At 42.7% G+C, this 24,879-nt stretch overlaps 1 protein-coding gene across 1 annotated transcript in view; it reads left to right on the top strand.

Moving 5' to 3' along the window:
- Positions 1–24,879, top strand: part of WHRN (whirlin) — a 98,357-nt gene that overhangs the window by 13,270 nt on the left and 60,208 nt on the right. The window contains 1 exon segment of the mRNA XM_070759600.1: positions 17,777–17,992. Coding sequence (XP_070615701.1) covers positions 17,777–17,992 — 216 coding nt within the window.

The raw sequence follows: 24,879 nt of genomic DNA, 5'->3' as shown, positions 1-24,879 counted from the left end.
GGTTTCCAATCCCTTAATCATCTTGGTTGCTCTTTTTTGCACCTTCTCCAGAGTTTCAATGTCTCTTTTGAAGTGTGGTGACCAGAACTGAATACAGTGCTCCAGGTGTGGTCGGACCAGGGCGTAGTAGAGCGGTATTAAGACTTCCCTGGTCTTGGAGTGTATTCCCCTGTTGATGCAGCTTAGGATTGTCTTGGCTTTTTTAGCTGCTGCTGCACATTGTTGGCTCATGTTTAGTTGATTGTCCACCAAGACTCCGAGGTCTCTTTCGCAGTCGCTACTGCTAAGAGGGGTTTCTGGCAGTGATGGGGAACCTATGGCATGGGTGCCAAAGGTGGCACGCAGTGCCATATCTGCTGGCACGCGAACTGTTGCCCTAGCTCAGCTCCTGTGTGCATGTGTGTACCGCCCCCTTTTTTTTTAGCTTGCACAGAGGCTTTGGGAAGAGGTTTTTGGGGATGCAAGAGGGCATTTTACCCTAGAGCCTGGAGAGGGCAAGACATGAGCCTACTGGGCCCACCAGAAGTTGGGAAAGAGGCTTTTTTTTTTCCAGTCTCTTCAAGACCATGAAGGTCCCTTGTGTTTTTATAAACCGCCTAAGAAAAACTGGGATTTCTTTAATAGTTGGTATATTTAAATTGGAAAAGGCACCAGGCAAGGGTGGGAAAGCAATCTAAATCGCTCGGGCAAATATCTATTGTCTCAAGAATTGTTCAAATAAGAAAAGGGTTGCCCTGGATGAATCTCCATTGTAAGAAGAAGTCATCGGTCAAGACCAAAGACCAATATCTTGTCATGGAAAAAGAAAATATTAGAAGTGTCCAACCTTGGAAGCCTTAAACCCTGTGGACTTCATGCTGGCTGTGGAATACTGGGAGTTCAAGTCCACAAGTCTTAAATTTGCCAAGGTTCGTTCTTTCTTTCTTTCTTTCTTTCTTTCTTCCTTTCCTTCCTAACTTCCTTCCTCTCTCCCTCCTCCCCTCTCTCTACCTCCATCCCTCTCTCCCTCCCTCCTTCCTTCCTTCCTTCCTTCCTTCCTCATTTCCTTCCTTCCTTCCTTCATTCATCCTGTAACTTCATGCTGGCTGCAGAATCCTGGGAGTTTAAGTCCACAAGTCTTAAATTTGCCACGGTTCTTTCTTTCTTTCTTTCTTTCTTTCTTTCTTTCTTTCTTTCCTTCTTTCTTTTTTCTTTCTTCCTTCCTCCCTCCCACTTCCCCTCTCTCTACCTTCCTCCCTCCCTCCCTTCCTCCCTCCCTCCCTCCTTCCTTCCTCCTTCCTTCCTTTCTCATTTCCTTCCTTCATTCATTCATCCTGTGGACTTCATGCTGGCTGCAGAATCCTGGGAGTTTAAGTCCACAAGTCTTAAATTTGCCATGGTTCTTTCTTCTTTCTTTCTTTCTTTCTTTCTTTCTTTCTTTCTTTCTTTCTTTCCTTCTTTCTTTCTTTTCTTCTTTCTTTTCTTCCTTCCTTCCTCCCTCCCTCCTCCCCTCTCTCTACCTTCCTCCCCCCCTTCCTCCCTCCCTCCTTCCTTCCTTACTCCTTCCTTCCTTCCTTCCTTCCTCATTTCCTTCCTTACTTCATTTCTCCTGTGGACTTCATGCTGGCTGCGGAATCCTAGGAGTTTAAGTCCACAAGTCTTAAATTTGCCATGGTTCTTTCTTCTTTCTTTCTTTCTTTCTTTCTTTCTTTCCTTCTTTCTTTCTTTTCTTCTTTCTTTTCTTCCTTCCTTCCTCCCTCCCTCCTCCCCTCTCTCTACCTTCCTCCCCCCCTTCCTCCCTCCCTCCTACCTTCCTTCCTTACTCCTTCCTTCCTTCCTTCCTTCCTTCCTCATTTCCTTCCTTACTTCATTTCTCCTGTGGACTTCATGCTGGCTGCAGAATCCTGGGAGTTTAAGTCCACAAGTCTTAAATTTGCCATGGTTCTTTCTTCTTTCTTTCTTTCTTTCTTTCTTTCTTTCTTTCCTTCTTTCTTTCTTTTCTTCTTTCTTTTCTTCCTTCCTTCCTCCCTCCCTCCTCCCCTCTCTCTACCTTCCTCCCCCCCTTCCTCCCTCCCTCCTTCCTTCCTTCCTTACTCCTTCCTTCCTTCCTTCCTTCCTTCCTCATTTCCTTCCTTACTTCATTTCTCCTGTGGACTTCATGCTGGCTGCGGAATCCTAGGAGTTTAAGTCCACAAGTCTTAAATTTGCCAAGGTTGGACAGCCCTGATCTACGGGTTGAATTGAGACCACGGGCTATGTCACCACTAGGCTTTGGCCAACATCTGTAACAAGGTGGGTTTTTCTCATTCGCCACCTGTGCCTTCTTAGCCCAGGGAAAAATTTACTGCTACGAGATATTAAACTCGTATTTCACAGGCCCCCAAGCTGGTGGTTCCTGCTTATATATTCTGAACGCTGGTTTAACTTGGCTCTCCAATCAATATGACAAATGCCTCTTTTTAATGGAAGTAGCCAAAACAATTTTTAAAGCGAGAGGCAGGCTCCCTCGTTCATTCTGACAGCGGGGGTGGATAAACATTCTTGAGGTCACCATTCCTAAGTCTTTTAAAAACTATCCAGGGCGGTTTGCTTTCCATCTGCAAAATATTTTTTTTTAAAAAAAACATCCCTGTATTTTGTCTTGCTATGGCTCACTTCAGTAATGGGGTGGGGGAAGACATAGTGGGGGTAGTAGGTTTATGCACTGTTTATTGAATACTTAATAGTTCTCTGGTATCTTAGTAGGATCCTTAATTGCTTTTAAAATAGGAAATAATTAAATAGTATGTTTTCTACCCATAAATGCTTTAATCATTTTAATCATGATCTAGAACTGAACTTTTATAGCAAGGAAAGAAAATTGAGCTACTTGCTGAATCTGTTATCCTACTGAACCTTGTGGGTTTCAGGACATAACCTTAAAATGTTCCTGTGCTCCTCCACAAATAATGCTGTCTATCGTTTGTCCTTTTTGTGGATATTCAAATAATGGGATTTAATCCCTTGAAAAAGAGTCCAAGTACCTATTTGAAAACTTAACTTGGTGGGTAAGCCACTCCCACCCAGTCACGTGACCTTTAAGCCACCCCCTGGTCACATGATTGTCAAGCCACTCCCACCTGATCACATGGCTGGCAAGCCACTCCTACCCAGTCAAATGGTCATCAAGCCACACCCACAAAATAAGCCATGCCCACAGTGGGGTGGTAAAAAAAAATTGTCAGCCCATCACTGGCTCACTTCACTGCTACTTCAAACCTTACGACAGCTTAGCAGGAATTCCAAGTCTACCTGAGGACCACTGCGAATTACATCTGGAACTTTCTTTGAGCTGAGTCTCTGCTCTGCAACCAAGTTGAATTGTCCCACAACTCTACATGGCATGGGACTAAATTACTTGCGGGACCATCTCCTGTCGCATGAATCCCAGTGACCGGTCAGGTCCCACAGAGTCGACCTTCTCCAGGTCCTGTCAACTAAACAATGTCACTTAGCGGAACCCAGGGGAAGAGCCTTCCTTGTGGAGGCCCCGGCTCTTTGGAATCAGAAGAAGGGAAAAAAGGAGGAGGGGGAGGGGAAGAAGAAGAAGAAGAAAGAAGAAGAAGAAGAAGAAGAAGAAGAAGAAGAAGAAGAAGAAGAAGAAGAGGAGGAGGAGGAGGAGGAGGAGGAGGAAGAGGAAGAGGAAGAATAAGAAGAGGAGGAGGAGGAAGAGGAAGAAGAGGAGGAAGAGGAGGAAGAGGAAGAAGAAGAAGAGGAGGAGGAGGAAGAGGAAGGGGAAGGGGAAGGAGAAGGAGAAGAAGAAGAAGAAGAAGAAGAAGGAGGAGGAGGAGGAGGAAGAGGAAGAAGAAGTTGTTCAGTTTTGGGAGGTTGGTGTTTTCTTTGTGGGCTGGATTTTTTTTTTTTTTTTTTTGCCATTTTGAACAGTGCTAAGACTGACAGCTCAGGGTGTTTATTCAAGCAAATGAGCCTAACAGCTGATCTTCTAAATGGGCTCTGCATGGGGCCTACCCTTCAAAAAGTTCCCAGCAGTTGCAACTGAGCAAAATGTGAGCAGCTAAGCACTTAACCACTGGAGGGTAGAAGGGATTATACTGTGCCTGAATTGTAAAAAAAAAAAAATCACACACCACACAAAAAGACCTGTTTCTGGTTGCCAGTTGCTCCCCAGGCTCCACTGAAGGTGTTGGTGGTAACCTTTAAAAGCCTGAAACTCTTTCAGAGCTGGTTTGCTTAAGAGACTTGACTCTTTTATTGTGAATCTGGCTAGCTATTAAGAATAGCAGGAGAGCTCTTGTGGATTTGCACTTCCGGTTTTGGAGGTTCACCTCCCGGAAATGAGCTTCTTTTGCCAATAAAGTCCTCTTTCTTTCTTTCTTTCTTTCTTTCTTTCTTTCTTTCTTTCTTTCTTTCTTTCTTTCTTTTCTTTTCTTTTCTTTCCCTTCCTTCCTTTCTCTCTCTCTCTCTCCCTCTCTACTTCCTTCCTTCCTTCTTTCTTTCTTTCTCTCTCTCTCACCCTCTTTATTCCTTCCTTCATCCCATCCTTCCTTCCTCCCACCCTCTCTCACTCCCTGTTTCTTGCCTTCCCACTTCTTTCTTTCTTTCTTTCTTTCTTTCTTTCTTTCTTTCTTTCTCTCTCCCTCTCCCTCTCTCTTTTCTTCCTTCCTTCTTTCCTTATTTACTTACTTTGTTCCTCCCTCCCCCTCTCTCTTATCTTCTCTACTTCTTTCTTTCTTTCTTTCTCTATCTCTTGCCCTCCCTATTTTTCTTTATTTATTTATTCCTTCCTTCCTTCCTTCTTTACTTACTTCATCCCTCCCTCCCTCCTCCTGTCTCTCTTGCCTTCCCTACTTGTTTATTTCTTTATTTCTCTCTTTCTTTCTTTTCCTTCCTCCCTCCCTCCCTCCCCCCATGTTTCTAGAAGTGCAGCTTCTCAGAGGAGTATTGATTCCTCATTTTAGTCTCACTGACAAACCTTTTATATTCTGCCTCGGTTTGAAATGCGGCTGGCTGCCCTGAGCGCCCAGCAGAACAAAAAGACAGGGTATTGATTAGTTGGGATCAATCAACTAATGGCGAGGAAGGCGAATGAACGACCGACCGGGAGGTGGAGGGGTGGAAGCGGCTTGAAGAAGGTGACCACTCGAGGTATGTGATGTAAATATTTCATGTAGCGCAGCAGCCAAGGAATCCAAAGAATGAACCTCGTGAGAATTCTCTAAGGGAAGTCAGATCCTTCTGTTAGATCAGAATACTTGTCTCTCGGGGTGGAACAGTGGGGTGCTTTGGTGCTCTATCTGCTTGGAGATTTTCTTGCAGATGTTTCATGACACAACTAGATAATAATAATAATAATAATAATAATAATAATAATAATAATAATAATAATAATAAAAAAAAAAAAAAAAAACAGACGATCCAAAGTGCAGACTCTGCAAAGAAACAGATGAAACAATCAATCACATACTCAGCTGCTGTAAAAAGATCGCACAGGCTGACTACAAGCATAGACATGATGCTGTGGCACAGATGATCCACTGGAACTTGTGCCGGAACTACCATTTACCAGTGGCAAAGAACTGGTGGGATCATAAGCCCGAAAAAGTGGTCGAAAATGAGCAAGCAAAACTATTGTGGGACTTCCGACTTCCGACTGACCGAATTCTGAAGCATAACACACCAGACATCCTGATTGTGGAGAAAAAGAAAGTATGGATCATTGACATCGCAATCCCCGGGGACAGCAGAATTGAGGAGAAACAGCTAGAGAAATCAGTGAAATACGAAGATCTAAAAATCGAGCTGCAACGACTGGCATAAGCCAGTGAAAGTGGTCTCAGTGGTACTTGGCACGCTGGGCGCAGTGCCAAAGGACCTCAGTGGACATTTGAAAACCATCGGAATTGACAAAATCTCCATCTGTCAATTGCAAAAGGCTGCTTTACTGGGATCGGCAAACATAATTTGCCACTACATCACACAGTCCTAAGTGCTTGGGAATCACCCGACTGGTGATGAAATATGAAATCCAGCATAGTGATCTCGTTTGCTGTGTTGTATTGACATAATAATCATAATCACAATAACAATCACAATCATAATCATAATTTATTAGATTTGTATGCCACCCCTCTCCGAAGACTTGGAGCGGCTCACAACAATAATAAACAGTGTAACAAGTCCAATAATTAAAAACCCTTATCATTAAAAGTCACACAACCCAATCATACCATACATAAACTGTAATAGCTGGGAGGTATATCAATTACCCCATGCCTGGCGACATAGGTGGGTTTTTAACAACTTGCGAAAGGCGAGGAGGGTGGAGGCAGTTCTAATCTCCGGGGGGAGTTGATTCCAGAGGGCCGGGGCCGCCACAGAGAAGGGTTCCGCCAGACAGCATTGCTTAGTCGATGGGACCCAGAGAAGGCCAACTCTGTGGGACCTAATCGGTCACTGGGATTCATGCGGCAGGAGGCGGTCCCATAGGTATTCTGGTGCAATGCCATGTAGGGCTTTATAGGTCATTACCAATGTCATCAGTGCTAGAAGGGAGTGGCGTATGTGGAGAAGAGGAGGAGGGGGAGAAGGGGGGAGGAAGAGGAAGAGAAGGGGAAAATTCTTAGGTGAGTCGTGCAGTTAGTTTAGTTTCAGAAAGCCTGGGGGCCATGAACTCTAACATCAGACGTGCCCAAATAATATTTGGCCTTGAGCCAGTGGTGAGATTTGAACTGCTGAACTACAGTTAGTTGTTAGATGAAGTAGCCTGCGGCGCTGCACTCTAACCACTGCGCCACCCACCCCCCGGTTTGTAAGAAGTCCAGCCCTCTTCATGCCTTCCATAATTGTGGCCAAGATCTGGTCTCCTTCTCCCCGAAATGCCAAAGGTTTTGCAAATTTGCAACAAAGTGGGCGACCTAAAGTTCCCTCCCAATTCTCTTATTCGGTTACTTAAGAGGGATTTCGGAGATGCCAACTGCATCCTGAAAAACCCAAATCTAAAAATACTGGAGAAGATTCTTCGGGAGCTGCTCTTTCTAATTAATTGGGGCAGTTATTTTGCATCCTTTGTTGCAAGGCCATGTGACAAGCGTTGGCACCACGGGCTCACTGCTTGGAGGCTGCCTTGCTGTTATTTTTGTTGTCTTTTTCATCCCAAAGCATGTTTGTTCAGCAATGTTCTTTTGGAACGTTCATCTCAAAGCCTGGTTCTGCCAAGTCAACAGCTCTCTCCCTCTCTCTCCTCTCTTTCTCTCTCTTTTCAAAATCAAATCTCCCTGTAATTATTGTAAATGTTCCTTTGGCTGAGGGATGGAGTGACCTTTTGCAAAACCCACCTCCTGCTCTCAGCCTGTTGGGATAATAGCAATAGCGATAGCACTTAGACTTATAGACTGCTTTGTAGTTCTTTTACAACCCTTCTCTAAGCGGTTTACAGAATCAGCATACATACAGCTGATTGAGGACAATATGAGGACAATCTGGGCCTTCGTTTGACCCACTTCAGAAGGATGGATGGGTGGATGGATAGCATTTAGCATTTAGACATATGTATACCGTTTCCTAGTGCTTTTACAGCCCTCTCTAAGCCCTCTAAGCAGCATACAAATCAAAATGAATGAATGAATGAATGAATGAATGAATGAATGATAGAATGAATGATAGAATGAATGATAGAATGAATGAATGATAGAATGAATGAATGAATGATGGAATGAATGAATGATGGAATGAATGAATGATGGAATGAATGAATGATGGAATGAATGAATGATGGAATGAATGAATGGTTTAGAGAATCAGCCCAATTGCCCCCAACAATCTGGATCCTCATTTGACCCACCTCGGAAGGAGGAATGGCTGAGTCAACCTTGAGCCGGTGGTGAGATTTGAACTGCTCTGCTAAACTACAGCTAGCAGTTAGATGAAGCAGCCTGCAGTGCTGCACTCTAATCACTGCGCCACCTATTGTGGCCTGCCACATAATAGGATGTAGAATGTATTAGTACTCTGGGAATTTAGGAGAGGCGATTGCATGAGGGGGTAGAGTAGTAGCCTTAACAATCTTTTCCTAATAGAATAGAGTAGAGCAGAGCAGAGTAGAATAGAATAGAATAGGGGATAGAATTAGAATAGAATAGAAGAATAGAATAGAATAGAATAGAATAGATTTATAATAATATTTTCCCTTTATTGGTTATTACACATATATACATCTTGTTAATTTTCCTACTAATATGTCCATTTTTTTGTTTCATTTTCTCAATGGTATAATAGTGCCTTATATTGATAATATTTCCTCTTAATAACCAACAAAGGAAAAATATTATTATAAATGAATGAGCTACAACCCAATTACACGGCTATTTAGCAGGTGTTAATACTAAGCTACGATATCAAATAATCCATGTATAAAGCATGATGTTTTATTTTTTGTTGTATGTTATATGTATATATCAAATGTTGTATTGTGTTCTGTTTTTTCTTCGTTTTCTTTCTTTTTTAATGTACATATTTAATAAAGTATTTTTTAAAAAAAGAATAGAATAGAATAGAATAGAATAGAAGCAGGGAGGGTGGGAGAGAGAGAGATGATAGAGAGTGATGATGATGATGATGAGAGATGAGAGAGAGAATGGATAGACAGATGGATGGATAGATGGATAGATGGATGGATAGATGGATAGATGGATAGATGGATAGATGGATAGATGGATAGATGGATAGATGGATAGATGGATAGATGGATAGATGGATAGATGGATAGATGGATAGATGGATAGATGGATAGATGATAGAGACAGACAGACAGATGGACAAGCAGACAGACACAGCAGATGTGTTATGAGACTCAGAAAGTTTTGTTTTCCCAGCTGCCAGATTTGTATGGTGGCCCTTTAAGGAAAGCTTTAAAAAGCTTAGCTATGCCAGGGGGTTCTTGGCCTGGATTATTTATACACTCTCTGGATTGTTAAAAGACTTCAAGTGTTTTTGTATTTCCCTAGCAATGTACAAAATCCTAAGGAGGAATACTTTCCTTCCTAGGGTTTGCTTTCTTTGTTGTTGCCGTTGTTGTGATGTGTTGCTAATCCTTCTTGCCTGCTGCCTTGAGTGGTTTGCAATTAGGCAACCTTACAAATGGAATAAGTGAGCAAAACAAAACAAGCGCAGGAACTGGGAGCGATTGGGATACGAAGCTTGATAAATTAATACCGGCAAAATAGTCCAAGCCTTACGCAAGAGGATAAATGAAATTATCAGCTTTCATAGATCAGAAATGATGGAAAACAACTCTGGTTCTTGCCAGCTGGCAATCTGGTTGAGGAGAGCTGCATTTTGATATATTTCTAAAAAGCAATGGATCGAAACAAATCAGAGAGGGAAGCAGCCCAGAACTAAGGAGAAATTTTCTGACAGTGAGAACAATTAAGCAGTGGAACGGGTTGACTCCAAGCATTTTGGGTGCTTCATCACTGAAGGTTTTCAAGAAGATGTTGGATAACCATTTCTCTGAAGTAGTGTAGGGTTTTCTGCCTAAGCAGGGGGTTGGACTTAGAAGACCTCAAATGTCCCTTCCAACTCTGTTGTTCTTGTTATATTACGATTATATAGAAACATAGAAGATTGACGGCAGAAAAAGACCTCATGGTCCATCTAGTCTGCCCTTATACTATTTCCTGTATTTTATCTTAAGATGGATGGATGTTTATCCCAGGCATGTTTAAATTCAGTGACTGTGGATTTACCAACCACGTCTCTGGAAGTTTGTTCCAAGTATCTACTACTCTTTCAGTAAAATAATATTTTCTCACGCTGCTTCTGATCTTTCCTCCAACTAATCTCAGATTGTGCCCCCTTGTTCTTGTGTTCACTTTCCTATTAAAAACACTTCCCTCCTGAACCTTATTTAACCCTACTAAACTCTATTATTGTTGTTGTTGTTGTTATTGTTGTTGTTATTGTTATTGTCATCATCATCATCATTATCATTACAACACAGGAAACAAGATCACTATGCTGGATTTCGTATTTCATCACCAATCGGGCGCTTCCCAAGCACCTAGGCCTGTAGGATGTAGCGGCAAATTATGTGTGCCAATCCCAGTAAAGTGGCCTTTTGCAATTGATGGATGGAGATGTTGTCAATTCTGATGGTTTTGAAATATCCGCTGAGATCCTATGGTACTGCGCCCAGCATGCCAAGTACCACTGGGACCACTTTCACTGGCTTATGCCAGAGTCGTTGCAGCTCGATTTTCAGATCTTCGTATTTCACCAATTTCTCTAGCTGCTTTTCCTCAATTCTGCTGTCTCCTGGGATGATAATGATGGTGATGGTGATGATTTAATATATCATGAAAGCTAGTGGTTGCTGTCCATGGGTTTTTGTGTTTGTCCATGGGGTTTCCTGCTTGAGCAGGGAGTTGGACTAGAAGACCTCCAAATTCTCTTCCAGGTCTATTCTGATTGATTGATTTTGAGCCAGTGTAACGACTTGCCTCCAGAAGCTGTGGATACTCCAACAATGGAGGTTTTCAAGAATAGCAATAGCATTTAAACTTATATATCACTTCATAGTACTTTTAACAGCCCTCTTAAAGCAGTTTACAGAATCAGCATAATAGCCCCCAACAATCTGGGTCCTCATTTGACCCACCTCGGAAGGAGGGAAGGCTGAGTCAACGTTGAGTCAATGGTGAGATTTGAACTGCTGCACTACAGCTAGCAGTTAGCTGAAGTAGCCTGCAGTGCTTAACTCTAACCACTGCACCACCTCGGCTGAAATTCTAGCTCAGGAAAACCATTGGTCTGAAATGATATAGGATAGTGATGGTGAACCTATGGCATGGCTACCACCGGTGGCACAAGGGGCCATATCTGCTGGTACGCGAGCCGTTGCCCTAGCTCAGCTCCAATATGCCGGCCAGCTGATTTTTGGCATTTGCAGAGACTCTGGGACTGTGTTTTTGGCTTCCAGAGAGTTTCTGGAGGGATGGGGAGGGCATTTGTACCCTTCTCCGACTCTAGGAAAGCCTTTGAAGCCTGGAGAGGGCAAAACACGAGCCTACTGGGCCCACCAGAAGTTGGGAAACAGGCCGTTTCCAGCCTCCAGAGGGCCTCCAGGTGGTGGGGAAGGCTGTTTTCACCTTCTCCAGGCATTAAATTATGGGTGTGGCACTCGCGCATGTGCGATAGCGCACACACATGCTCTTTCGGCACACCAGGAAAAAAAGGTTCGCCGTTACTGATCTAGGATTCCCTGCAGGAGTAGAAGACCTCTAAGGTCCTTTCCAACTCTTGTCATTTTGTTGCATCCATCAAGTTGATTTCAGACGCTCTCCCAAAGTGCGTATCACATAAAGCTGAACAAAGCCGGCTGTCGAGATGCTTTTCGGTGGTTCGACCTGCTTTCTCCAACCGACACTTGGTGGGTTTGTTGATGGAATAAAGCACATTTCTTTTCTTCCTTACGGAGGCGAGTGTGTGTGTGTGTGTGAAGCGGCAGCGCCAGATCAATATTCATTACACAACCGGATCAATGTTGAGGCCTTAGGGAAGCTTCACAGGGTTCAACGGACTCAATCGCTTGTTTTGGCACCAAGGCTGGTTCTGTGTGGTAAGAAGAATAAGAGCCGCAGCTCCACAAACCCAGAAGACATTCTGCGCTTCGTGGTTATCGATTTATTTGCAGAATAAAGAAAATATTAGCAGGGTGCAAAGATTCACAGGAGGTAGAGGTCTGAAGAGTAGAAACACCACACAGAAAGGAGGAAAGAAATAAGGAAGGAAGGAAGAAAAGAAAGAGAGAGAGAGAGAGAGAGAGAGAGAGAAAGAAAGATAAAGAAGGAAGGAAGTAGGAAAGGCAAGAGAGAGGGTTTAGGGAGGGAAGAATGAAGGAAGTAAAGAAGGAAGGAAGGAAAGCAGAAAAAAGACAGAAAGAAAGAAAGAAAGACAGAAAGAAGAAGGGAAGGCAAGAGTCACATGGAGGGAGGGAGAAAGAAAGAAAGAAAGAAAGAGGAGGAAGGGAGGGAGGGAGGGAAGAAGGAAGGACAGAAAGAAGAAAAGAAGGAAGGAAGGAAGGAAGGAAGGAAAGAAAGAAAGAAAGAAAGAAAGAAAGAAAGAGTGTCATTTCTGACACCTGGAATGGGGAAAGAGGTGACCTAAATAGCAAGTTTGTGATTATCAAATAAAAAATAATAAAATGCATGTTTTTGTCAGTTTGGGTGTTTGAGCAACACTTTGGCAAGAAAATGACAGCAGCATGTTCCAATATTTCAGAGGTTGCCACAAAGAAAAGGGAGTCAAGCTATTCTCTATCTAAAGCACCATAGCGCAGGACAAGAAGCCACGGATGGAAACAAATCAAGGAGAGAAGCAACTTAGAACCAAGGAGAAACTTCTTGACGATGAAAACCATTAATCAGTGGAACAACTTGCCTCCGGAATGGACAGCGCCCGGAACATAGATTAAGTCCAAGATTAATATCAGACCAACAATCGAGTAGATGGTAAACCAATCAAGGAACTGCCAAACAAACCAACAGTAAGCAGGCCAGCCAAAGAACTGCTAAGACTACTTAAAGGCAGGACACTAGAATAGAAACTGAGAGCAAAACCCTCCCACTTCTAGCACTGATGATATTCCCTACTTGGGTCTTGAAATGTCTGCAAGAAAACCACGAAGCTTATCAAGGGTCTGACCTCCTCCTCCTCCTCCTCCTCCTCCCTTCTACAAACTCCATTCTCTTCTAGCACTGATGATGTTACCTGCTTTGGGAAATGAAATGTCCACAAGAAAGCAACCCATCTTGGAGAGCATCAAGGACTCCACCATCCTACTCTTCTTCTTGCTTCTCCTCCTCCTACAAACCCCACTTCCTTCTAATACTGATGATGTTACTTAGCTTGGGATTGAAACGTCTACAGGAAAATCACCCAGCTCAAAGAATACCAAGGACTCCACATTTCAACCCTGAGCTACAAATATTCTTCTTTATTGGTATCATTCTCACCTTCAGATGCCCTCTACCCCAGTAGAGTAGGACTCCAGAGAATTGGGGCCAGTGTTGATAGTCCCTTCCTTCCTTCCTTCCTCCCTCCCTCCCTTGCTCCCTCCCTCCTTCCCTTTCCTCCTTACATGCATACATACATACATTGCTGTTCTACGTGTGCTTTCTGCAACCTCCTGATAATTTTGAAACACAGAGAGCACTGCATCCCTGTGAAAAGAGCAAACCATTAGCAATTTGCTCTTGGCCTTAACAATAACCGGTCACTGCACTGGGTCGGAGTTGACCGCTATTCCGCTAAACGCCAACTGGCGAAGAAGATGCCGTTTGACATCTGCGGGAAAGGTGGCTCGTGTCACAGGATTTGAGCCCTCCAAATGCAGCAATGCATCACCGAGTCCACTAATAAAACCTCCAGCCGTTTGCTGTCAGCCCAAACTCCGGAGAATGAAAAGCGAGCTGGGATCAAACACTGTGTTTATGTGTGCAGGGACAATTTCCCCGAGTGTGTCTCCTCCTTGGTTTTTTTTTAAAATCATGTCCTGTTTCCAGTCCTTTTTTTCACCTGTCTGCCTCTCTGTCCGCCTTCCTTTTTTTAAAAAAAACCAACTGCAACAGCCATTTGCTTACATGGTAGCCGAGCTGAACACATAATTAAAACGAGAAATCAATGGACTAATGAAATCCATCTGGCTGTTAGCCCTTTTTTTGATTTATCTTGTTCCCAGCTGCTCAGCCAGGTGATAAGAAGTTCCTAGGAAGATGGATGAGCAAGAGGTTTTGGGCCAAGGGAAGGTCTCGAGAACTTCTGGGTGAGCCATCGGGAGTAAAAACCAGGGCGATGTGATGATGATGATGATGATGATGATGATGATGATAACAAGAAGAAGAAGAAGAAGAAGAAGAAGAAGAAGAAGAAGAAGAAGAAGATGATCATCATCAACAACAACAACAACAACAATAATAATAATAATAATAATAATAATAATAATAATGAAGAGGAGGAGGAGCTGGAGCAGGAAAAGGAGGAGGAGGAGAAGAAGAATAACAACAACAATAACAACAACAACAACAACAACAATAATAATAATAATAATAATAATAATAATAATGAAGAGGAGGAGGAGCTGGAGCAGGAAAAGGAGGAGGAGGAGGAGGAGGAGGAGGAGGACAAGAAGAAGAATAACAACAACAATAACAATAACAATAATGAAGAGGAGGAGGAGCTGGAGCAGGAAAAGGAGGAGGAGGAGGAGGAGAAGAAGAAGAATAACAACAACAATAACAACAATAATAATAATAATAATGAAGAGGAGGAGGAGCTGGTGCAGGAAAAGGAGGAGGAGGAGGAGGAGAAGAAGAGGAAGAAGAAGAAGAAGAAGAAGAAGAAGAAGAAGAAGAAGAAGAAGAAGAAGAAGAAGAACAACAACAACAACAACAACAACAACAGAGTTGGAAGGGACCTTGGAGGACTTCTAGTCCAACCACCTGCTTGGGCAGAAGACCCTACACTACTTCAGACAGATGGTTATCCAACATCTTCTTTAAAACTTCCAGTGTTGGATCATTCACAACTTCTGCAGGCAAGCTGTTCCACTGATCAATTGTACTGTCAGAAATTTTCTCCTTAGTTCTAAGTTGCTTCTCTCTTTGATTAGTTTCCACACATTGCTTCTTGTCCTGCTTTGGAGAATAGCTTGACTCCCTCTTCTTTATGGCAGCCCCTGAGATATTAGAACACTGTTATAATGTCTCCCCTGGTTGTTCTTTACATTAAACTAGCCATGCCCAGTTTCTGGAGCCGTTCTTCATACGTTTTAGCCTCTTAATCATCTTTGTTGCTCTTCCCTGCACTCTTTCTAGAGTTTCAACATCCTTTTTGCATCGTGGCAACCAAAACTGAATGCCGTATTCCAAGTGTGGCCTTACCAAGGCCCTAAAAAGTGGTATGAACACTTCATGTGATCTTGATTCTATCCCTCTGTTAATGCAGCCTAGAACTGCATTGGCTTTTTTGGCAGCTGCTGCACACGGCTGGCTCCTATTTAAATGGTATTGCTATTGCTATTTAACCCTGCTCAAGTGAACGCTTACCTCTGATCCACCTAAAATCTAAAGGCTCTTCGACCTGGGCACCCACCCTATTTAGATATTCAAGCAGAGAATAATCAAACTTTACAATAAAACATGGAGATAATTGGCTTTAAAAAAAAGAAAAAGGGCTTCAAATTAACCAGGCGTGACTTCAGTGGCTGATTATAAATCGAAGCCCTGTTGGAATCCTTCCTCTAATTTAGATATTTATCTCTAATTGCCATTTTACTTTTCTAAGGACAAAACTTTGGCCGCATTTTTTGCTGGTGGTGCAGTTTGTAGCTCAAGAGCAAGCCTGGTGCTCTCCGTATTGCAGAGGGAGGAATTTTTCTGGTCAGTCGGAGGGTGATTTTTTTTTTTTGAATCGTGCCATATTTGAAAATGATTGTGTTTTGTGTCCCAAAGCTTTTAAAGAGCCGGCAATTCCCAACAAAAGGAGATCATAAATGATCCTCCACGTAGGATCACAGAAGAGCCCAAAATAGAAACATAGAAACATAGCTCAGCTCCAATCTGCATGTGTGTGTTGACCAGATGATTTGTGGTTTGCACAGAGGCCCTGGGAGGGTGATTTTGGCTTCCAGAGAGCCTCCAGGGGGGGTGGGGGAGGGCATTTTACCCTCCCCCAGCTCTAGAAAGCCATTGGAGCCTGGGGAGGGTGAAACACAAGCCTACTGGACTCACCAGAAGTTGGGAAACACAAAGGGCCTCTGGGGGAGCAGGAAAAGCTGTTTTCACCCTCCGCAGGCATTGAACTATGGGTGTGGGCACTTGTGCATGCGTGATAGTGTGCTCGCATGCACTTGTGGCACCTGCGGGAAAAAAAGGTTCGCCATCACTGCCCTACACCATTTCTGACCGATGGCAGTCCAGTCTTTTCTTGAAAGCCTCCATGGATGAAGCTCCCACAACTTCCAAAGGCAACTTCTGTTCCATGGGTTGGTTCTTCTCATGGTCAGAAAATTTCTCCCTACTTCCAGGTGGAATCTCTCTTTAACAGGATACTACAGGATTTCTTCCAACATATTGGATTTATAATACAGTGGTACCTCGAGATACGAGTTTAATTCGTTCCGGACCTGGGCTCTTAAGTCGAGCAGCTCTTATCTCGAACGACTTTTCCCCATAGGAATTAATGTAAATAATTTTAATTGGTTCCAGCCCTCAAAAAACTCACAAAGTTAGTCTAAATTATGCAGAAAGACATGTTTTTAATGAAGAAATGTACATGTACATATAAATGAATAATGAAGTTTCTTTCACTTAACTTGTAAACTTTCTTAAACTTTTAAATTTACATATGTTCAACTTCTCTGCCACCCAATCCTGTAGGACAGAGGTTCCCAACCCTTTTTGCACCAGGGACCGGCTTTAAGCGATCAAGAGAGGAATGGGTGAATGAATGGACGGAGGGTGGGAAGGAAGGAAGGAAAGAGGGAAGGGACAGGAACAGAGGAAGGAAGCAAGGAAACTTATGAAAGGGGAGAGTAAGAGAGGAATGAGTGAAGGGAGGGAGGGAGGGAAGAAGGTAGGAAGGAGAAAGAAAAGAAGAAATAGAGGAAGGGAAGGTAAAAGAGAGAAAGAAAAAGAGCAAGAAAGAAAGAAAGAAAGAAAGAAAGAAAGAAAGGGGGAAGGGACAGGAACAGAGGAAGGAAGCAAGGAAACTTATGAAAGGGGAGAGTAAGAGAGGAATGAGTGAAGGGAGGGAGGGAGGGAAGAAGGTGGGAAGGAGAAAGAAAAGAAGAAATAGAGGAAGGGAAGGTAAAAGAGAGAAAGAAAAAGAGCAAGAAAGAAAGCTGTAAGCACCCCCCCGAGCCCCCCAGGCCGGCTGCAACCTTTTAAAACATGCGTGCCGCTTCGCAGCTGTCTCCTGAAGCCGAACGCGGAAGTTAGCGTTTGGCTTCAGGAGACAGCTCCTTGGCGCTTGTATCTCGAATTTGGGCTTGTAAGTAGAACAAAAATATCTCTCCCCTCCCAGCTCTTATCTCGAGTTGCTCTTAAGTAGAGCAGCTCTTATGTCGGGGTTCCACTGTATTGGATTTGTATCTCATGTATTTGTTTGCTTGTTTGTTTGTTTGTTTATTCATTCATTCATTTATTTATTTATTTAGATTTGTATGCTGCCCCTCTCCATATTACTTGTTGGATTTATAGTATTGGATTTGTATCTCATGTATCTATCTATCTATCTATCTATCTATCTATCTATCTATCTATCTATCTATCTATCTATCTATCTATATTTGTATGCCGCCCCTCTCCGTATTACTTGTGAGCCGCTCCAAGTCTTCGGAGAGGGCGGCATACAAGTCTAATAAACAAACAAACAAGTATACAAACAAATATACAAACAAGCAAACAAATATACAAACAAACAAATATTCAAACAAACAAATATACAAACAAACAAACATACAAACAAACAAATATACAAACAAACATACAAACAAGCAAACATACAAACAAACAAACAAATAAATAAATAATAATAACAGCTCCACTTTAATTGCCAAATGAAGGCAGGTTTTTTCCCTCTGTTTTGGTTTTTGAGATTCACACTTCCTTAAAACTGGCGGGGAAAATATTGGAGCTGTGAACGTTGTTACTTTTTAATTAAATGGCCTCTTTTCTCAATGCTTGCGTTCACCTTTTGATATCAGCTTTGCCTTTGACACCCTTTCTCCCCCCCCCCCCAGGCGCTCAAGGGCTCCAAGAAGCTGAACCTGACCGTCCACTCGGTGGGTCGCATCCCCGGTGGCTACAGAACCAACCACATCTACGCGTGGGTGGACCCCCAAGGTCGGAGCGTCTCTCCCCCCGTCGGCTTGATCCAGCATCAGAACAGCTCTTTGGGCAAGGAGAGTGAAAAAAGGAGCCACCTTCAACTTCTGCAGGAAGGGGACGAGAAAAAGGTGAGGACTAGCAGCTCTGTTTTTCTTATTGCCGTTCTTTAATGCAGTGATTGCTACCGGTACAGAAAAGGACACTGTGCCAGTAGCCAAAATTGAGCTGTGGTTGAAGCTTCGATTCTGCTGCCTGTGCGTGTGCGCATCCCAGCGAGATTTCGCTTCTGCGTATGCGCAGGGAGCCGGGGTGGCGCAGCAGGTAGAGTGATGTACTGCAGGCCACTGAAGCTGACTGTAGATCTGAAGGTCAGCGGTTCAAATCTCATCACCGGCTCAAGGTTGACTCAGCCTTCCATCCTTCCGAGGTGGGTAAAATGAGGACCCGGATTGTGGGGGCAATAGGCTGGCTCTGTTAAAAAGTGCTATTGCTAATATGTTGTAAACTGCCCTGAGTCTAAGGAGAAGGGCGGCATAAAAATCAAATCAAATCAATCAATCAATCAATAAAATCTCGCGAGGGAGAGATTTGGGTCATTTTTTTTTGCTTCCACGCATGCGTAGAAGACCCCCCCCCCCAAATCTCACGTTTGTGTGTGCATCCCCTCGGGAGATTTTGCTTCCGACAAAAATTATCTTCTCTATTTCCTTTCTTCCCTTTTAAACTTTTCCTTAGTGTATCTATGTTAAACTTACCCTGAGGGCGGGCATGACCTGTTTGAACAACTGCCTGAAGATTGCATTGGGGAGGGCATTTTTATTCTCATTCTCTCTCTTTCTCTCTCTTTCTTTCTCTCTTTTCCTTTCTCTCTCTCTCTCTCTTTCTCTCTTTTTCTCCCTCTCTTTCTCTTTCTCTCTTTCCTTTTCTCTCTTTCTCTCTCTCTCTCTCTTTTTCTTTCTCTCTTTCTCTCTTTTTCTCCCTCTCTTTCTCTTTCTCTCTTCCTTTTCTCTCTTTTTCTCTCTCTCTCTTTCTCTCTTTTTCTTTCTCTCTTTCTCTCTTTTTCTCCCTCTCTTTCTCTTTCTCTCTCTCTTTCTCTCTCTCTCTTTCTCTCTTTCTCTCTCTCCTTCTTTCTCTCTTTTCCTTTCTCTCTCTTTCTCTTTCTCTCTTTTTCTCCCTCTCTTTCTCTTTCTCTCTTTCCTTTTCTCTCTTTTTCTATCTCTCTTTCTCTTTTTCTTTTTCTCTTTCTCTCTTTCTCTCTTTTTCTCCCTCTCTTTCTCTTTCTCTCTCTCTTTCTCTCTCTCTCTTTCTCTCTTTCTCTCTCTCCTTCTTTCTCTCTTTTCCTTTCTCTCTCTTTCTCTTTCTCTCTTTTTCTTCCTCTCTTTCTCTTTCTTTCCTTTTCTCTCTTTCTCTCTCTTTCTCTCTCTTTCTCTTTCTCTCTCTTTCTCTTTCTCTCTCTTTCTCTTTCTTTCTCTCTTTTTCTCCCTCTCTTTCTCTTTCTCTCTTTTTTCTCTCTCTCCCTCTTTCTCTCTCTCTTTCTCTCTTTCTCTCTTTCTCTCTCTCTCTTTCTAGAAGGGTGCAAGGACAGACTTATTAGTTGTGAATTTTGAGAGCCTTCTCCTATTTAAAAACGCTCCTGAAGACCTCAATTCAACCTGAGAAGGTTGGTCAGGATTGACGTCAAAGGTCTTTTTTCTGTCTTTTATCTCAAGCATAAAATGCAACCACCACCACCACCCTCCAAAAAAAAAAAAAAGCACATTCAAGTGACAGCTCTCATTCCCAGAATTAGAAACGGACATTGCAAATCTTCTGGGTTAAAAAAAAAAAGTGAGGTTTATTCTTAGGCAAGCAAATGACCAAGCATTTTTCTTCTTCCTAAAAATAAGTCTCTTTCTTTTTAATCCCTCAAAAAAAAAAAACCCACCAAAAATAACTGTGTGAATGTTTCTCTAGCTAATGGCCCCGGCTCTTCACTTCTAACCTCATAACTAGCTTCCATTAAAAACAAAAAAGCTCTGAGCCTAATTGTGCCATAAACACATTTCTTTTGTTCATTGCTAGGGTTGGATTTATAGCGCGTGGTTTCTGTCCTATCTTGTCTGTTTTTTTATAAAAAGAACTTCTAATTTAATAGGAGTGCATTCACTGGATTGAATGACTTCAATCCATCTATTTCACCGTATCGTTTGCCAAGGTAAAGGTTGCAGTTGGACAACCTGCTAAGCTTGGTTGGCATGCTGTGAAAATCCACTGGGTTCGATCAGTTTATGATTCAATGGTTATAGAGCAGTGATGGGGAACCTCTGGCATGGGTGCCACAGGTGGCATAGAAACATAGAAACATAGAAGACTGATGGCAGAAAAAGACCTCATGGTCCATCTAGTCTGCCCTTATACTATTTCCTGTATTTTATCTTACGATGGATCTATGTTTATCCCAGGCATGTTTAAATTCAGTTACTGTGCATTTACCAACCACGTCTTCTGGAAGTTTGTTCCAAGGATCTACTACTCTTTCAGTAAAATAATATTTTCTCATGTTGCCTTTGATCTTTCCCCCAACTAACTTCAGATTGTGCCCCCTTGTTGTTGTGTTCACTTTCCTATTAAAAACACTTCCCTGCTGAACCTTATTTAACCCTTTAACATATTTAAATGTTTCGATCATTTCACCTGGAAACAAGTTTGAACATTTCTGCACACAATGGAATGAAAATTGAACTGAAAAAATTAATCCTTATTGGTTTATTTTGCACATAAATGTGCCTACCCCCCCCCCGTGTTTGTGGAATTTTTTTTAGGTTTATAAGGCCGGGGGGGGGGTGGCCCTTTTGTGGCAAAAATAAACCAATAAGAATCATTTTTTTCAGTTCATTTCTATTTTTCTTATGTTCAGGATTGTTCAATTTAGTATATCAAAATTTTTGGATTTCCAAAAGACAGCTTTGCTCGCGGTTAAATCCCATCCCACCCCACTTTTCCATTTCAGACAATCCAAGGTTATTATGAGTATATTTTCCACTTCGAAAGCAAGCGTTTATCAATGGGTTTACTTTAGGTGGATCAGTCTGTTCTGAGTCAATGTTTCGTCAAGGGTCCGGAAAACTTCCTTCCTTCCTTTCACTCTATTCTCATCATTGTTCCAAGAACAGCAATCGGATTTTCCAGTCCTGCTTTGCAAAACAGGCTGCCTGGGGCTGAGCTCCCAACTGCAGCGCCTCTGATCAGTCACAAAATGTTCACGGGAGCTGAAATTTTTCATGCACGTTTATCAATCGGCGATAGACAGCAGTGAAAATATTTTTAAAAATAGCTTTTTGTTTTGTTTGAATCCAGGAATGATGTTATAAATAGACGTGAAATCCTTAGGATGTATAATCGCTTAAGTGGGCCTCTGTTTTGCAACCATTCTTCATAGAACAACAAAGTTGGGAGGGACCATGGGGGTCTTCTAGTCTAACCCTCTCTACATGGGGCTACCTTTGAAAAGTGTTCGGAAACTTCAGATCATGCAGAATGCAGCTGCGAGAGCAACCATGGGCTTCCCTAAATATGCCCATGTCACACCAATACTCTGCAGTCTGCATTGGTTGCCGATCAGTTTCCGGTCACAATTCAAAGTGTTGGTTATGACCTATAAAGCACAGGACCAGATTATCTCAGGGACCGCCTTCTGCCGCACGAATCCCAGCAACCAGTTAGGTCCCGTCAACTAAACAATGTCGCTTGGCGGGACCCAGGGGAAGAGCCTTCTCTGTGGCGGCCCCGGCCCTCTGGAACCAACTCCCCCCAGAGATTAGAATTACCCCCACCCTCCTTGCCTTTCGCAAGCTACTTAAAACCCACCTCTGCTGCCAGGCATGGGGGAATTAAGATTCCTTCTCCCCCTAGGCCTTTAAAATTGTATGCATGGTATGTTTGTATATATGTTTGGTTTTGTATATTAAGGGGTTTTTAATTCGCTTTTAGTATTGGATTATTATTGTATACTGTTTATGATTGCTGTTAGCTGCCCTGAGTTTTCGGAGAGGGGGCGGCATATAAATCCAATCAATCAATCAATCAATCAACAAACAAACAAACAAACAAACCCCCTGCTCAGGCAGGAAACCCTACATCACTTCAAACAAATGGCTGTCCCCTATCTTCTTAAAAACTTCCAGTGTTGGAGCATTCACAACTTCTGGAGGCAAGTTGTTCCACGGGTTAATTGTTTTCACTGTCAGGAGACTTCTCCTTAGTTCTAGGTTGCTTCTCTCCTTGGTTAGTTTCCACCCATTGCTTCTTGTCCTGCCTTCGGGTGCATTGGAAAATAGGTTGACCCCTTGTCTGTGTAGGAGCCCCTCAAATATTGGAACACTGCTGTCATGTCTCCCCTAATCCTTCTTTTCATTAAACTAGACATACTGCAGAAAAAAACCCAATTACTTCCAACCTACCTTTTTAAAAATATATATATATTTTATTAGTTTTTTCAAAATAACAGACATAACAAAACAAAACATACAACATTTAGTGGAGCTACAGTCGCTCCGCTCAGAGCAGAAGTCGTCATCATAATAAAGAAAAAGAAAGAAAGAAAGATTTGTTTATAAAATATGTATAGTTATGTAAGATAGAAATTTCAAATTTTGATATAATAAATCTAAGTCTTTATTAAATTTTATAAAAAATATATATTAAAAAAACCATCTTATACAACCTACCTTTCATTGAGGACCTGTATACTGCAGGAGTCAAAAAGAGGGCCGTGAAAGTATTTACTGATCCCTCGCATTGAGTTAAATTGTTTTAACTCCTACCCTCAAAAAGATACTATAGAGCACTGCACACCAAGATAACTAGACACAAAGACATTTTTTTTCTTGAATGTCATCACTCGGCTAAACAAGTAATTCCCTCACCACTGTCACTAAGTCTGCATAACTTTGACTATTAGTCATAGCTTGAGGTATAACAAGCAGGAAGAGGGAGATTGTGATCCCCTTATATAGAGCGCTGGTGAGACCACATTTGGAGTACTGTGTTCAGTTCTGGAGACCTCACCTACAAAAAGATATTGACAAAATTGAACGGGTCCAAAGACGGGCTACAAGAATGGTGGAAGGTCTTAAGCATAAAACGTATCAGGAAAGACTGAATGAACTCAATCTGTATAGTCTGGAGGACAGAAGGAAAAGGGGGGACATGATCAAAACATTTAAATATATTAAAGGGTTAAATAAGGCCCAGGAGGAAAGTGTTTTTAATAGGAAAGTGAACACAAGGACAAGGGGACACAATCTGAAGTTAGTTGGGGGAAAGATCAAAAGCAACATGAGAAAATATTATTTTACTGAAAGAGTAGTAGATCCTTGGAACAAACTTCCAGCAGACGTGGTAGATAAATCCACAGTAACTGAATTTAAACATGCCTGGGATAAACATATATTCATTGTAAGATAAAATACATAAAATAGTATATGGGCAGACTAGATGGACCATGAGGTCTTTTTCTGCCGTCAGACTTCTATGTTTCTATGTTTCTATTCTGTTTGGTTCTATTCTTCATTACTATTCTATTCCATTCCATTCTTCATTCCAATACTATTCTATTCTGTTCTATTCTATTCCATTCCATTCCATCCCATTCTATTCTATTCTATTCCATTCTTCATTACTATTCTGTTTGGTTCTATTCTTCATTCCTATTCCATTCCATTCCATTCTTCATTCCAATACTATTCTATTCTATTCTAGAATAGGGTGGGTGAGAGTTCAGTTTGAATCAAGCCCCTCCGAAATCAACTTGATAATGAATTTAGCTCACATTACCCACAAAGCAGAGTAATGTAATATTGCTGGGGAAAGACACATACACAAGAAAAAACCCAGCTCTATTGGTGAGCTTCCAATAAAGACCATTTGCATAATTATGCAAAACTAAATGTATACCTTCCATCAGCCTTCTGGAGCAAGAGGGGCAGAGAAAAAGCCATTAGAAATGGGGAAAGTTGCCTCCTCCCCTCCCCGCTTTTTCCTTTATTGCTGAGACTCAGCAAGAGCATTTAATGGCAAAAAAAGCTTGTGTTTGTTGCCGTGCAAAACAAAGATTGTGCTCTATGTATGTGTGTATGTGTGTGTGAGAGAGAGAAAGAGGGAGGGAGGGGGAGCGGAGGGAGGGGGAAATATATAGAGAGGGACAGAAATAGAGCAAGAGGGAAGGGGAGAGAGAGGGGGAAGAGGGAGAGAGAGAGGGAGAGAGTGGGGAGAGAGGGATGCAGAAAGTGAGCGAGAGAGAGAGAGAAAGGAGGAGAGAGAAGGGCTCAGGGAAAGGGAGAGAGAGAAAGAGGAGAGACAGAAACAGGGAGGGGACAGAAAGAGCGAGAGAGAGAAAGGGGAGGGAGAAGGAGAAAGAAAGAGAGAGAAAGAGGGAGAGTCAGGGAGAGAGGGAGGTGACAGAAAGAGTGAGAGATAAAGGGAAGAGAGAGGGGGGACAGAAAGAGAGAAAGAAAGGGGAAGAGAGAGGAAGAGGGAGAGAGAGAGGGAGAGAGTGGGGAGAGAGGGATGCAGAAAGTGAGAGAGAGAGAGAAAAAGGAGGAGAGAAAGGGGCTCAGGGAAAGGGAGAGAGAGAAAAGGGAGAGACAGAAACAGAGAGGGGACAGAAAGAGCGAGAGAGATAAAGGGGAGGGAGGAAGAGGAGAGGGGGGACAGAAAGAGAGGGAGAAAGGGGGAGAGAGACAGAAAGAGCAAGAGAGAGAGGAAGAGGGAAAGAGAGAGAGAAAGAGGGAGAGATGTGGAAAGAGAGGGGGATAGATAGAAAGAGAGAGAGAGAAAGGGGGAGAGAAGAGGGGAGAGGAACAGAAAGGACAAGAGGGGGAGAGGGAAAGAGAGAGGAAGGGGGAGAGAGGAGGGAGGAACAGAAAGAGTGAGAGAGGGAAAGGGGAGAGAGAAAGAGGCGGAGAGAGAGGGGGGACAAAAACAGGGGAGAGAGGGGGGAGAGAGAATAGGGAAGAGAAGGGCGGAGAAAGAGGGG

The sequence above is a fragment of the Erythrolamprus reginae genome, chromosome 8, assembly GCF_031021105.1.
Source record: "Erythrolamprus reginae isolate rEryReg1 chromosome 8, rEryReg1.hap1, whole genome shotgun sequence".
NCBI lineage: Eukaryota > Metazoa > Chordata > Lepidosauria > Squamata > Dipsadidae > Erythrolamprus > Erythrolamprus reginae.
The sequence above is the reverse complement of the archived record's forward strand: the minus strand, read 5'-3'. Positions and strand labels throughout refer to the sequence as shown.